This window comes from Rhodnius prolixus, unplaced genomic scaffold (genome assembly GCF_049639745.1).
Source record: "Rhodnius prolixus isolate KJV_2025 unplaced genomic scaffold, Rpr scaffold_5, whole genome shotgun sequence".
Taxonomy (NCBI): Eukaryota; Metazoa; Arthropoda; class Insecta; order Hemiptera; family Reduviidae; genus Rhodnius; species Rhodnius prolixus.
In genome coordinates this window covers 1,314,283-1,330,843 of record NW_027411624.1, presented here as the reverse complement: position 1 = coordinate 1,330,843, position 16,561 = coordinate 1,314,283, and the positions used below count along the sequence as shown (strand labels likewise).

General features: G+C 35.9%; 1 protein-coding gene across 2 annotated transcripts in view; it reads left to right on the top strand.

Annotated features, from left to right (window-relative positions):
- Positions 1-2,240: 2,240 nt before the first annotated feature.
- The window catches only part of egr (TNF superfamily member 12 eiger), an 81,817-nt gene continuing 67,496 nt past the window's right edge, over positions 2,241-16,561 (top strand). Inside the window, exon 1 of one of the 2 annotated variants that reach the window (XM_074137274.1) lies at positions 2,241-2,687. In XM_074137274.1, the coding sequence (XP_073993375.1) occupies positions 2,469-2,687 (219 nt within the window). In that variant the 5' untranslated portion in view covers positions 2,241-2,468. Of the gene's footprint in view, positions 2,688-4,621; positions 5,190-16,561 lie in introns of those variants that run through there. The other variant, XM_074137275.1, reaches the window with a different exon arrangement.

Sequence of the window (16,561 nt, the reverse complement as noted above, 5' to 3'; positions counted from 1 at the left end):
AAAATATGGTGGTAGCTAAGTAGCAACCATCTGCACTAGACAACTCAGCTCGTGCTGCAGTCTAGTGGCACTTTTTTCTACCAATTAATGCAGGCAACTTCGTCGTTGGCGCTCAGAGCCTTTTTCAGTGCATTGTTAGCCTTAGGATGGTGTTCTCTCGTGGCAGGGAATCTTCAGACCGTGTTCCAAAAAGTGAATTGCAAAAAGTTCTTAGGAAAAGAAAATCTAAGAACAGGCAAATGGATTCGAACCCAAGATCTCCACGTGGTGGGAATCCATTGCACAATCAGCCACTGAGCTAGTAACTTCTCTTACGATCATTGTTATTATCAGAATCGTTAAAAAAATAATAATAAAAACAATACAATTCGCCGTTTATTTAATCAAATCGATTACTAAAACTGATCCCGTTTCGATCTTTAGAATTAAAAAAAAACAACAAATTTTTACTTTCTTCTACTGTGTTCAGTCAAAGTTTGGAAATTTTATTTTCACCGAGAATTTTTATTTTGAGGTCCATTTAGGGAATCCAAAAATGGTATTTGGGAAATAGTCTCCATGTGGATAATATGCATAAATTGCAGGTAGCTCAATTGTTTATCGTTTGCGTTCCCACAGGGATCTATAAATGGATCAAAATATCTCAACTGCCAGAACCGCTTTACGACTTTTGCAACTTTTTAAGTTTTTATCACACCAATGGCTTCAATATTTTCTTTCGACTTTGTATACTTATTTTGCTCATGCCGACCTACAACTTTTACACAATTTGGTGTTAGTCTGTGAGCGTTAAGATTAAGATAGAGGCCTCTTAACGGTAATCCTGGAGAAAGAAATAAACCTACCGACTAATTTACAGACAAAGACGTCATGAAAGCATGTACAACCGCACAAAGATTAATTCAATTTAAATTTTTTAAGTTCTTCTAAGCACAGTAGCAAAAATAAATTATTAATAATGGAGGTGGCTAACCTGCTAGATCTGAAAGTAAAATGAATCTAATCTGAACGAATTTCTCTCACAGCTGTTTACTTAATAAACTTGCTTCAAACTTACATATAATCTGTGATAAATAGTCGTCGTCTTTAATATAATTGTCAAAAAGAATTTATTTAGTGTAATGCACTTCCGGCCAACATATTGCCTTTAATTTAGAATTTTAGGTTACATAAGCAAGCTTTTTAATATTTGATACACGATAAGTTTATACATTTTACTGAAAATCGAGTTAAGACGGAATCCTAATCAAGAAGTTCTCTTATAGAATATTTTTAGGAAAAATTTTTCAAATAAAGTCCACTGAGGAGTTGTTTTTGAGAAAATGTGAAAAAAATTGTGCAGCTGATTTAGTAAAGAGATACTTACAGCTGGCTGATTTTGTCTAAACGCTTATTGTCAGATCTGATGGCAAGACTCGAAATTCGAACTTGCTGTTGAGTGTTTTGAGCCAACACAACTTGTAGAACCTCTTATCTTGGACTCAGAGGACTTCAAAGCGAAACTGACTTCGATTGCAATTCTTCCTCGTACCTAGTTACAGTAACAGAAAGTTCAATTAAGGGCATTTGTGGTGGGGGCTGTGGAGTTGAGGGTGGTTTGGCTCTTTCTCTAAACTACTATTTCAGTATAATGTACGGTCCCACCTCTTACATATACTTAAGATCTGAAGGTTTGCTTCCGAGATTAAAGAAAACTTCTCTGTCGGATGCAGGGGCGGCTTAACCTATAGTGCAGGGTGTACAATGCACACGGGCGCCGCCGTCTCAGGGGGCGCCGCGGCGCTCCCTGAGACAGCTAAGAGCATCGTCTTGGACCATCATGGTACAACAATGATATGACAGAAGCGGCCAGCCAGCGCGGTGGCGGCAGTTATCAAACGCGATAACTTAGTTAATAGTTATAGCCGCGGGGGGGGGGGTCAGGCCTAGGGGCGCCAGGGTTTCATTGCACAAGGGCGCTACACGAGCTAGAGCCGCCCCTGGTCGGATGTATCGCTTTGCCGTACGCAATGAAAAAACCTAAGTATTTACATTTGCATACATCATAACTCAGATTCGAAACCCTTCACTGGAAATTCAACTCAAGATTAAAAATCGCTAAAATAGTCAAGTGAAAGAAAAAAATACCTAATTCATGTTCGTACAGTTTCGAATATATCCGTGCCGAGTCGTAATTTTGAATATTGTGGCGCGACTATGCCAACACAAGAGAGGGGGCCTCTAGATCGGCCGGCTGTAGTAATACCACTTCAGTCCAGTGTTACCCCTTGATACTACCAGTAGAAGTCACCGCACACGATAAGAAATAATCGTTGAATATTACGCGGATTCTGGTCTTTTTTTTTTTAATTTACTGAAATATCTTCGTGAATATATTTGATACTTTATCAATTTTTTAAACAAAAAAAAGATATAAATAAAGCTGTTTTTTTTTTTTAATTAAAAGTAAATAAACGAAATTTCGCAAAATGGAAGAGAAACACAGCAAACAACCATTACTGTACTTATTTGTGGCTTTAACGGCGTCCGTGTGCCTAGCGGTGACCATTGCTTATCTGGAGATCCGAAGGGATGCAGAAGTGGAACAACTGCGGAGTGAAGTGGCAATACTCCTCAAATATGTGGACTCGCTTAAGGCAAAACTCAACCGAACTGAATCGTTTGCTAAGAAATTTGATGAAGTCATGGTCAGTGTTTTTGTTTTTATTTCATAATTCATCATTTACCAAAATTCTTTATTTGAAAATTAAAATTAGTGGAATTTTCTCTGGTTTATTATTATTTCTATGGGCTTAAATGTTAGTTTATTTTCAAACTTAAATTTATTTCAGTTAGATTGACACCAGATTCGAACTGTTATCAAACAAATAGCAACTGTTAATTTAGTTTACAAAATAAGAGAAATATTCATAATTAAATGACGTACGAATTAGCCGGTGGCATTGTTTATCTCACAGCATCTAGGACGAACTAGGCAGTATTTATTGCATTTGCTTTTGGCGATTTCACCGGCAACATCAGAAGTCGAGAGAAGTGGATTGAAGAAACGCACTCAGTGTGTGAGAGAGAGAGCGAACAGTGAATCAAAAGCTAGAAATCACCGGAAGTGGAGCACTTATGTTCCGATTGTGTCTCTGTAATCCAATCAAAATTCTTCTACCAAAAATCACACTTTTCAAAATCAATTATTTTCGAAATTACACCATCGATTTTCTCTGAACTAGGCACACTAATTGTACTTGTGGAGATCGATAAGGTTTATCTGCAAAATGTTTCCTCTAAAATCTGACTAAGCGCACTTGTGGAATTGAGTGTTGTTAGGCTTTCAGTAGAATGTACGCTGCTATCTCTTATATATTTTTAATGAGAGTTAAAGGTTTTGCTTGAATTCTGTATGTGAAAAAATTCTTTTTCTTTTTTTGTCAAGTGGAATTTTTTGGGATATTCAAAATGCTAAGGTTTTAAAAACTGAAATTCGATGGATGAGGAAAATGTACGATTTAGAATTTTTAAATTTGTAAACCCTGTGAGTGTCCTGAGTGCGATCTTGTATTTATTTGCTGCTTTGTAGCCTCAGATAACAATTTAGACTGACACAATTAAAGAGTACAAACATTCTGACAAGTTAGGTAAATACCATTTCCAGAAATCTCTGCAGCTACAAACCACTGGCAGTGATGACAGAACGATGTTTGAAGAAAGGTATGACAACGAGGAGAAGGCTCCGGGCGCCATAACCTTATAGCTGAACTACTTTACGTTAAACAAAAATAAAATTTTTTAAATTGAAAAATAAAAATTAAGCAGAACATTTTTTGTAAACTTTTCTTGGAAGGCCGTAATGTTGTGGTAAATTTAGGGATTTTAAGTTACTACATTAGTAAAATTCAAAGCATGAAGAAAATTTGTATAAATTTTAAAATTTTGAAGTATGAGAAAATAAAGTTTCATTGCTTGTCTCGAAAACGATAAAATAGTAACTTTTAGAAATGAATAATCTTTCCGTTTTATTTAATATTTTCTTAGTTCGATTTTTTTTTTTTGCAAGCTAACTGGAATATGACTTTGCATTTGTTTCCTAAAAATCGCGTGAGTCGTTAAGTAGTGCGCTCTAGTTCCGGACGGCAAGTGTTTGCTCTATATTTTAAATTAAAACTGATAATTTTAAAAATAAAGTACTCCAATCAAATAAAATTACCTAACTTTGAAATTATACTCTACACGTGTCCCTAAAACATATACAAGTAAAAAATTGCCCACATTTGTTAAAAAAAAAAAATCTAAAATACGAATTGCAAAAAGGTTTTCGTGAGAGAAACTATGCAAAATAGATGTAAACAAACTTTGTTAAAACACGCAGATTAAAATCAACAAAGCCTCAAGCGATTTTGTTTTATTTTAAAACATTATATTATAAACACATATTTTTCTTTACAACTACTTTCAAAAAAAAAAAAAAATGTAAAAACTCCTGTAGAATAGTGTCGGCATCTGTCTTGCGCTCTAATTATCCCATTTTGAATCATACAAACAACAAAATTTTTATTTATATAAAATTATTACACACTCGATCAACGTACAAATTAAAAAATTACCATACCAGCAATTAAGTTTTTTTTTTTTTTTAAAGGGGGTGCCGCCTAAATTAAAAAGATTAAGAAAACTGCAAATTAAAATATGTTGGCAATAAACCAAATGCGTTGTTTTGTAACCTTCCCTTCTTTAAAGAAGTTAATGAATTAATTCATTCTTTTTCAACGTTAATTCGTTAGCGTAGTTTATTGCGTCTTCAGAACTGTCTATTTTTTGTGTATTCTCTTGGGAAATTAGCGCAAATGGGATGAATTAAATTGTGAAATTGTTTGTAAAGGAAGTTTAAATTTTGCAGATGTTTGTTTTGTTTTAAGTTACTTAGTCAACTGTGCGTGATCTCACGATTGCTAACTAGACGATCTTGTCCAAATTCATAGTTTTATAGCTTCGGTAGTGTGTGAGTGGTATTTATTATATGCATGCGTTCTTCAGTCAGTCCGAACATGTTGCTTAGTCAATATGCTAGACATTTCTACCGTGCCAAATAATCTGTGAGTGAACAAAATAAATCGAAATCGAGAAAAACCGATGATCATAACATAGGAGCGGCGTTTGGGTACCATTTGACAGTAACAGCGATGCCATTCTCCCTGACCGTAGGTACACATTCAACCAAATGTTCTTTAAGTATATTTTGATTTTACCAGTAGAAGTATGTGCTGTGGTGAAAGTGTCAAATTTACGAAATTTCTCTGTAAAAAAAAAAAAAGTTTTGGGCTGTGAGTCCGAGAAAGTGGTTTTGAGTATATTGTGTAGTGTGTGTAGTTTAAAACTTTGTTTCGACCAAAAGTTGGCTGTCAAAATCCCTCAAACGGAAATACCACTTTATGAAGTGGTTTTTCACTTTTTTTAAAAACACTTTCTATAAACTTCCTGCTCACAAATCATGCTCATAGATCTACACTTATTTGAATAATTTCTTTTGGAATATCCGTTTTAGGGTAGTTCCGAGGAGGGATGGCCAGGCTAGAGGCTTGCACCAGTGTTACTCTGATTTGCACAGTTTACGTCCGGTTCTACAAACAGGATGCTAATTTAAAAATTCGAGGTTTGAAGAGCAAGTGCAGTGGCCTAGCTTCCATTTAGGCTGAGCCTACCCCAAATATATTTCCATAAAATTAAACAATGCTTCTTCTAGTCTTTAATGTGGGTTACAAATTAAGCTTTGATAAAAAAATACAATAGTTTTGAATTGGACCAACGCAGGTGGACGTTGAAGAATTTAACCCGAGGATGTCACTGTTCGCAGCCTCCTGCGCGTGCAAAGTTCTCCATTCCATTTGTGACTTCTGCTTGATAGTCTTGAAGGTTACCTCTGGGAGTTGACAGTTTGAAAATGCAATGTTGTGTTAATGTTTAGACAGAGAATGGTTCGCCAAGGCAGGAATAGCGATGCTGTCATAGTCAGGTGGAAAATACCAATGAATTCTTGCTGTAGTATTATAATGCAATTATTTATGTTTCAAAAATGCTAATTAAAAGTTAGTCTGCGAAATTATAAGGGAGTTAGTGCCTTTTCGATGAGACATCTCCGAGTTCTCATGTCCTACATATCATCTCTAAGTTCAGTCCAATATTCAGAGGAGTTTGTTGGGAGAAGTTTGACTTTTATGAAATTAAACTGGAGTTAATTAAGCTCGTCAATGAACTGGAGTTACTCCAGCTGCTGTCTGCCAAGATGAGTCGCGTGAGTGCTCGCATCCGACTTTTTACATATTCTGGAGATAAGTGTTTGCAATTTCTAAAAATAATGCTTTCTCAACTTATTTTCTCATCAAGAAAAACCAAGAGAAAGCTACCTCGCTACTACATATTACAAACACACTGTTTACACTTTCAAGATATTTAAATACAAAGCCGTAATCACTAACCAAATATCTCGTGCGGTCTAGATTACCGTGCCTCCATTACGGAGATAACATCTCAGAGTTGTAACTCTCCTATATCATGGACAATTGTTCTTTGTCGGTGGCGCCGCTATTTAATTGTGAGGTTATAATAATATGGTTAAGGTTATCTTTGGGATTTCATATTTCTTAGCTCCACAGCCACCACGCTACACATGTACTAGACACGCACCAATAAACTAGAACAGCAAAATAATAACTTCGATAAATAAATTTAAAAAAAAATATTCTTAACCTTTTCACATCGGTTTATCGGTTTTGTGTTTTGATTGCGCTAGTCACGTTCGATCCAAAAAGGTCCGTTCGTGATTTCTCCCGCTAGTTCCTGGGAATGCTTATTACTCTCTCTCTTGTTGGGACTGTGGCGATCGTTTGAATATTCAACGACGAGAGTTTACCGGAAATAATCGCTTTGAGTCTTAAATGTTTGTTACAAATGGGTCTGTAAGTGGGTGCAAGTATGTCTGTGGGTGCTGTGTGTAATCAACAGGCGAAAAGATCGCTGAAGGTTCAAAGGAAACACTGCAACCCTGAGCTTCCGTTGCAAATGATTGCTACGTAAGGCAACGATCTTCATTTTCACAGTTTGTGGCACATTAGAAGCATGGTAAGCTTGGAGAAAATGTCGTAATTTAAGTTAATATCATCAGGGAAAGAATGTTAGGATAATGTTTTCCTTTGTTGTTGAACTAAACGATGTACATTGTAAAATGCATGGCCAGGAAATTCCTTTAAATGTTAATGTGTTTGTGAGTTTCCCCACTGTTTACGAGGTAAAACTAGTCCAATATCCAGCGTTTTCTACTTTCACAGTTTTCTCCAGTTTCCATTGGAAATTTTCATGCGTACAGAAAGAAAATCGTTTAAAGAACAGTCATCTATCTACATCTTCTTCGCTAAGGAGGAACATATTTACTCGAATCATTAATCTGTAGAAAATTGGAACAAACAGAAAGTGTGCTGGAGGTCTGGGGCAGAGCATTGGTTCCTGTTTACCCAATTTGGAAATTTGGAAAATCCGTTTCTCCAATGAAGTGGTCCAGGACGGTGGAGACTTAAAAAAAAATCAGAATTTTAGCCACTCATTCTCCTTAATAGTGTGTAGCATCGTATATTACGCTGTAAGTGGCACTTTAGAGGCATGTGTACCAACTCCCTCTAACAAAACGGGCTTTTAAACGAATTTCCCAGGAAAAGTGTTTCAAGAAGAACTTGGTAGACATTGCAACATGCAAACGAGTGTAGAGGGTCTGAAGAATCATACAACCACTGGCTCTATTTACGGTTAATGAAGGAACTGCAGGTCAATGGCTGCAGTTTTCTTTAGGCTATCTCCTTGTACCTAACCTATACCTTTTATTTGTGAGATATTCCTTGGATAATTCTATTAATGGTACTTTTAGGAAAAGGGTAGGATTGATTCCCTTTAGGGGTTCATTTCTTTGTCTATCTCTTTTGTTCTTTAAGATTAGGTTAGGTTAGGTTAGGTTAGGTTAGGTTAGGTTTGGTTAGGTTAAGTTAGGTTAGGTTAGGTGTTAAATTTGTTGATAAAATCGCGTTTGAAGAAAATTCCTCCACCAGTGGTAGCAGTTTACTCAATGTTCACTATCTTCAAGATGGATCTTTGACTTAGAGGTTTTAGTTAAGGTCTGCCAATAAGGTTGCATTTCAGTGCTACAAACTCTGTTAGGTTAGAACTAATATAGGGTCGTATACTCCGAGTTAGAACCTTGAGGCTAGCACTGAGAGGAAGTCGTGAGAGTTCCTCCAAAGTGCTCAATAAACATGCCAAAAAGGGGCACTAAATGAAGCATCCCCAGCACTTGCCGTAGTTACTGGGATCCGCGAAATTCCTTGGCCACTGGTCGTCCGAGAACCCGGGAACTATCGTCTTAGTGATTGACGGTTGCTAGGAGTGAGTTCGTGCAACTATCCAAGATATTAGCAGGTCATTAATCTATTAAATGAAATCTAATTAGACGAACTATTTGATTGACCTTTCGGGCATCTCATCTATTATTTAGATTGCATAACTTTTAGCAAAAATTTATTCAGGCTTAAAGAGATAAAATAATTTAATTATTCTTTTTTTTTTCCTGTTTCAAGAAATCAGAAATTCCCCAAAATATAGTTAGCTTGCTCCCTAATCCCACTGATAGTGGGAATAAAAAATTCCTTTATAAAAAAAAAAAATGAGGCATTTTTTTAGTTTATACCCAATTACACGGGTTGCGTATTTCTCTGCTATCAATCTTTTGGCGGAGAATTTAGCCTTTGGCGGTCCATGTCTTTTATTGTGTGTTGGTCTTTATCGCGTGTAATTACACACGGCCATACACACTGACACAGTGTGAGAGAGCGCTCGTCATCCATCCTCATATTGTGTAATTTCACACATCATTGATCACGGGTACTGTTACTACGTATACAAAATTACTAGGAATTCCACTTTTTAAAAAAATAATTTTATTGATTTAATTTGACTTTTTAGAACTACTCTACGAAATAGGGAGGGATATCGCGCTCGTTTTTACAATTTTGTGGTTAGCATTACACAATACAAAACGGGAAGTTGCGTAAAGAATAAGATTTGATATTTGGTTTAGTTGCAATCAGGAGACGCGACAATGAGCTTCTCACAACCGGAAGTGCAACTCCACTTTATTTATCGATTAAATGAAATAATTTAATTTGGCTACAATTTTCTTTTAACTTGTTTTATTTTCCAATAGTGAAAACTTGGCGGAATGATTCAATTTTTTTACTGCCAAATGAATACTTAGCAATTTTGACCATAAATAGTATGGGATTGATATAGGTCTTGCATTCATGTGAAGTTTGCGGCCTAAAAAAAACACTCTATCACAGGGCAAACCGCAGATGATATTTTAGTTCTCGCTACGAATTTATCGATTGCTTTTTATTCAAGCATTTCTCACACATGATCAGTTAGCGAATGAATGCAGTCCATTATATTTACAAAGGATGTTCAGATCTGCTGTACTGTACAGTTTTATTTTCCTCTTTAAGAACGTCAGCGATAAATATATCAATGTTGCATTTTTTCCCTCAATACTCCAGCCAGAGTTTGTTTTTTAATTATACTCAATCATTGGTTTATCTATTCTATTTATAGAATTTATTGAGGAAGTACAGAACAGCTTATTGTGACCCAAGCTGAAAGAAACATTCTCTTTCTTATATCGTGATAAATCGACGGAATTATCATAAATCGATTTATTTTGTACTTTTAGATTTGTTCAGGAAAATTGATTTTTTTTTTTTACTTTTTTAAGTTTTGTCTCGTATTTGAATTTAAATTTTAGATTTTTAATTAATTTTTGATGATATTGTGAGTTCGAAGAGTATAGTTTTTGTTATTTAGCTTATTTTAGTGAGGGGAGTTATTAATGAATCGAAAAATAACCTTATAATTACCAGACCAGGTTATACTTCCCTAAATTGTAGTTCTAAGGCGTTACTGTGCACCTTCTAGGGTGCGTTCCACTTGGCGACCACAACGACCACGACCACGACCGCGATTTTGGCCGTTCCACTTGCTTGTGAGCGTTGCGATCGAAAACCCAAGTGGAACGGACTGTGGGCGTTTTAACCGTTCATGTAAACATTACATATGGCGGCCTCGAAAATAAGTTAGAAGCTTGAAGAGGTTATTTTTTAATTTAAACCCCATTTATAAGCAGTTATAATAAACTTTATTAATTATTGATAAAGTTGACTTATATTAAAAGAATATATATAATTCAATTTTTTATATTACATTTTAGTGGAGTATTTATAAAATTTACGTTTAAATAAAATTAAAATGTCTTTTGTGGCAACAGTTGGATATTTATTAATAATGCTTTAGAAAGTTCTTTATCTAGTTCCGATTAGAGTGGAATGTAATTTTACAAAATCGCAATGATAAAAAGCGAAAACTTAGGCCACGTATTATTAGCTATCAGAGTAATTGATCTTTATTCAAATGAAGAATTTAAAAGTTATTTCAGGTAAATGATTTTGTGTTATTCAGTGATTTAGTATGTAAAGGGATAAGTAATTATTTATTTATTTATTTTTTTGTAGACTTTCGAGAAACACATTCTATTATTTACATGAAATAATACTTTCATTTACATGAGATAATTTTTTCGGTCGCCATATTTTGTTTTAAAAATTGCGCCAACTCTGAACGCCCACTTCGACCCAGCTATTAAGGTGGGGCGTTGTGGTCGTTGTGTGAGCGAAAATAGTGACGTTTTCGCCACGACCACAACGACCGCGGTCGCCAAGTGGAACGCCTGAAAGTATGTTTTGGTCGTTGTGGTCGCCAAGTGGAACGCACCCCTAGAGTCATTAATGGGCTGCAAATTTCGTCTAATTATTAGTGTGATACAATTAACGGTAAAACTCTGCATCTAGTTCCTACTGGCCGCTGTAAAAGTCGTTAACATGGTATTTTGTTCCTAATTTTGTTCTAGTTAATTGTTATAATTAGATAGAAAAGAAGTTTCATCCCAGTAAGCAGAGATCTTTTCTGTAACTAATGGACAGTTACAATTTACGCCCTGATTGCCAATCAATCTTTAAACCTCGACGGCGACAAGAAGACAAATATTTGGCTGTGACCACTCACACGACCTTCTCTTGTTACTATTCTCAAGGTTCTAACTCAAAAATTTTCCTTAAATTTCAAATATTAGAGTCAATAACTTTATGAAGTTTTGTTAAAAGCGTACTTTACACTGAAATATACCTTACAGGAAAACCTGTTTCCTGCGGCCGCCTTCCCGAGGATGGTTTTAGGGATTTTGTTGTTTTTTTACGAAAAATGATAAAAGTAAAAGTACTATAATCGAATTTTCCTGGAAAAATGATCTAAGTAAATGATACTGCCCTAAAAGTTTAAACTTCACAGAGATTCAGTTAAGGGTCATGCTTAACTGATTTCGACCAAAAAAAAAAAAATGGTGACATTCTCTGTTTTGGCACCTGAGCGAAATATCAAATTTGAACTTTTTACGATTTTTCGTTTTGGAAACCTACCAAAAATAGGACGTTTCCTGTGTAATATCAAAAATCAATAAGACATAACAACGAGAGAAGGCCCTGGCTATCTTTGTAACTTTTCATCATCAGATTTGTTTGCTACAGCTGAGTTTAAATACATTCAAAAGTTCTAATGAAATATTCAGCGAACAAAATAACTTAAGGCGCCACTTGGAACTGTTTCTTTGTAACCTAAAAGGTTTAAAATAACCTGGTAGGTTAAAAAAAGAAAATCGATTAGCAAACAATGGACAGTTTTTTTTTTTTTTATTATTTATATCGATAGCTAAAATTGTATTAAAATCATCTTTACGTGACGAACATTACTATAAAAGCAAACAGAAAAAGATCCAATCAGCTCGATAGATGCTGACAATAGCATAAATGTGTCAATTAATTGACGAAATAATTGCTGAAACTTAATTATGAATGCAAGCGAAGATGTGTGACGTCATTGGTTAGCAAAATAATTTCAATATCGGCCCTCTATGTGTGCGTTTGTATGTAATGTTAAAAGCTCAAAAAAGAAACTAACTGGTAGCTCAAACTTAATGCTTCTTTTGGGCATTATTTCCGACCTTGAGTTTGGGAACCAAATCACGCCACCGGAAGTGCTAGTAGAGAAGAATTTTCAATTTTATTGAATTTTCTCCGAATTTTCTCCTAACGATTTCCTTTGAACCTGTATTCACTCATTTCAATTTGGCCTTGAAGATTTAACAGAAACGTTTTCCTGTATAATTTGAATAAGGAAGCTACGGCGGAAGGGTGGTGGAGACTCGGTCTTGAAGCGTCATCTGAGGAGTCATTTTGGCGTTATACACTATCTTTTTCCTCTATATACTATAACAAGAATCAAATGAGTTGCTACAATTTTTAGTTTTAATGAAAATTTACTCTAAGTTCGACTTTACAAGAACACGTCTGTGAGCATTTCTCTGAATCCATAATGATTCAGACACTTTTAAATCATCAAGCAAAAGTAAACTAAACTAGAAGATTAACAAAATAACGGACTTGAAAGTATACTAAAAACAAAATTTTCTTCTAAACTATTTTTTAAAAATAAGATATTAAATATTTTGTGCATTACGTTTCAGCTTACGTCAGCATTGTGAAATACAAAGTATTGCGATAGAAAAACCTTTGTATTTTGAATTTTTCGGGAGAATTTTGTTTTTATTGCATAACTTGATAGTTCATTAAATACCTACGGGAGAAAAAATATTTTAAAAAATTTTAATTAACTTTTTCCAAGAAATAATTAACGTTAAACTACTGACCAATCACAAAGAAGTAGGATAGGCGTAAAATGTAGGCGGGGTCTTGGGCCAATCAAGATCTGCTGTAGTTGGATGGCCACGCCCACAATTAGGCCACACCCCTTCCAGTTAATTCGGCAATCCAGTGAAATAATAACAGTTTTTGCTTAAACAAATCTCTGAACTATAATTTTGATTTAATTTGGCCAAGGAAAAATAAGGTAATAAAGTTGATATTTAAAGTGGAAAAGTTGTAACTTTCACGTTTTTTGGCCGTATCCTGTAAACGTTCAGAGCATGTGCTAATTTCTTTTTCCGTGTTTGACGCTGTACTTCCGCAGATATTAGGGTTAAGATGGATTCTACGTGAATTGGGCAGAAAACCCTTCCGACTGAAAGGGTCTATTGTTGCACCCACTAATTAAAGTAACCTTTAGTTCTGTCCGTTTGTCCATACACCGGAGACTGGTGAGAAAGTCCTGGGCAAAGTGTGACGCTTGAATTTTTCTTTCCCTAAGAGCCGAACCTTGAGTCAATCTAGCCCTTTCCACGTGCACAGCTGTTTCATCTTCTTGCTGCCAGAACCTAGACAAGCTGTCCTCTGCCAGGCCTGTGCGATGCATGTGTTTTATTCAACCTACACTTCTACAGTGACCAGTAAAAAGGCCTACTACGGTCATCCTAATGGCCTCGCTGGAGGAATGCCGTAGTTAAGTTTGAAACAACTTCTGACTCAGGATTTTTCCCCATCCCAAAACGTCCCACTGACTATGCACCCATTCACTGATGACCACACTGTGACAAGGCATTTTGGAATGCCAAAAAAAGGGTACAGCTCTGGTGAAAACTGGACTGAACTCATCCCGGACCAAACCACCCGCCATCTTATTGTCTGTAAAACAGGCAAACATAATCTTTATGAGCAACTTATTTATTGTTTATAACAGTTGCACATTCGGCTGACAGATTTCAGCGGAATATTCTGAAAAGAATATTTTTCAGTTTGATAATCCTGAGATTATAATACTTGTGATATAACAATCTAAAACACACACACGCACCGTTCTGATGATTTGATGGCACATGTGCATGTCAATTACTACAGAAAACATAATTCTTCATGTCACTCATTTGAGTGTCAAAATCATAAAAAAGTAAAATTTTAATTAATGGTTTTATATTTAATTCAAACAACTGGTCGTGGAATACAAAAAAACAATAAATTAATAAAAACACGAAGCTATCCCCCCTCAGCAAAAAAGTTGGCTTCATAAGCCATATGCTGCAACTCAGTTAATACGTAAGTAGATGTAGCGACATCGCTGTTTTTTACAACTGCTCGCACACTGGCGTGGCCATGAATAACGAGCTGACGAGATTGGAGGATGGTTGTGTATGTGTGTGTTGATGGAAGTACGCTCCTTTGAAGAAAAAAAAAAGTGTTGCCTCGATACGAGGGTGTGAATTACAGAATGACAGAGATGTACGCTTCTAATTACAATTGCACGCAATGGCTGCGTTACTCTCTTTAATGGAACGCCGAATACTTTTCTAAACAAGTGTTTAAAGTTGCTACTCTTTACTTACTGCTTGACTCGTCGCTAAAAGTAAATAATCTAGTGTAAAGACTCGCAAATACTTACTAATCCGCGAAGTTCTAGATCATAAGTTCATCATTTTTCATCTGAGAGATGCACTCAGTAAATTGTTCTTCCGATTATGAGAGCACATTTATTCGTCTTCAACAATATGCTCTACACTGGAGCATACATTAAGTAATAAGTAAAATAATGTCTATTTTCGAAGGCAGACTGTATACGTCTAACTACCAAAGTAGGTGTAGCGACTAGCAAATCTATTTTACTATAAATTTCTCATATTTAATAAAATCTAAGTCCTAGAGACCGGGAATCGAACCCACTAACCAACAATACATATTAGCTTTGCGGGTCTAGTATCTTAACCACTCGGCCACCGTGGCGCCCTGCCGTTACACTAAAATATTATCGCCCTTTGCCCATACTCCCAGAATTACCCTTAATCGAATTTTCCTTAAAAAAACAAACTAGTTTTGTAAAGGAAATCACTGGAGCCACTTCCGTGAAAACTACACTAAAAAAAAGGTTAAAATTTTGCATAATAGAGCGGCCCTTTCGGGACAGCTTCAGTTCAACTGTTCGAACTTCACTCACGAGTAATGCAGACGCACTGAAACTGTCCATTTCCTGAAGGAAAAAAAAACTATTTCGACTTTGCGTACTTCAAAACCTGTACTTCTGGGTAGAAGTCTATTTCGTCATTTTTACGCCATCATTTTACTTCCTGTTACCATCAAGAGAGTGGTAAAATACATCAGTAATGTTTTTTTTTTTATTGTTCTAAATTCATCACATTCCCAAAGAACACCACTGATTTAATAATAGAATCTTATTTCTTTTTTACGTTCCTTACTTTTCCTTTTGAAAGTGAGAATAAATGACTTAGCATTAAGTGTTATCGCGCAAGTTGTGAGAAATTACAGTAGATAGCAGTCTAATAAGTATTTAGTCAGCTTGTGAAGGCTAATTTCTCAAACAGTCCGCACCCTCAAGCTGGGGGTTCCAGATATAGTACTGAGAGGACAGCAAACTGATTGCCTCCCTAATGGATAACTACATTCTCTCCTAGGTAAAACTATAACTGTAGATAATAGCTTTGTGTAATCTACCAGGATTGGATAATTTATGGTTTCCAGATCAGATGATGTGTCAATCATCCTATTAGGGTGGGTTTACTGAGTGAGCTTTACTAGCCACCAACTCTAACACAGTGCGTAAGCATACCAAGTTGTTGGGGTTAAAACTTTAACCAGAGATAAAAGCTTCACTTGTTTGGCAAAGCTTCGGATAAAGCTGCCCCTGAGAAGAAAAGCCTGAGGCAAGTTCTCTTGAAGCAAAATGTGTGTTGGATTGGCTTCGAATCTACACTCCAAGAAAGGTCTGTCGGTTCAGGGGGCTCAGGCCCTTGGGGCTGGATTTTCATCCTAGGCTCTTAGCTTGGAGTTTTCTCTTTAGAGTAGATGTGCTACAGTCCAAAAGGTATAGCGTAGAATTTTCCTCCCCAGTGAAATAAAACTGTGCTCCGTATTGTTAAGGCAAGAATTCATGGACACCTGAAGAAGTGACTAGACAATAAGGACCCAGTGTACTGTAAGTCAATACTCCTGCAGGCATAACGGCAGACTGCTAGGCTAAGAACTAAGGTCAGAATATATCGGACCTTTTTAAATCACTGAGGGTGTCTGAAGGAGAAAAAAGAGGTACTTTACTAAATTAGGATACAAAAAAATACATTACACTAAACGGAGGAGAGTGGATACAAAGGCGGTGCGCTACAACGTACATTTGTATAAAAACTCATTAGATTATTAGTCTAGGAATTAATAGTGCATACGATGTTGTTTATTACCTAGTTAATGGTTACAAAAAATAATACAAACTAAGGCATTGAACTTCTCTTTTGGGGACACTGTTAGGAGCTGTAGGCCTGGCTCTTGATCTTAGCGCTGTACTCTTGTTCTTGGCCTGTGATATATTTCTTTCTAACACATTAGTCTGCTTTAGTTGTCATGACAGAACGCCGTCTTGTAAGAAGCAACTATGACTGAAGAGTATTCAGAACACTCTTAATAATATTATCAAATCAATTTTTAATTTTAAACTAAGTTTAATTCTAGAAGGTTGCTGCAATCAACTTTTTGGCATTTAA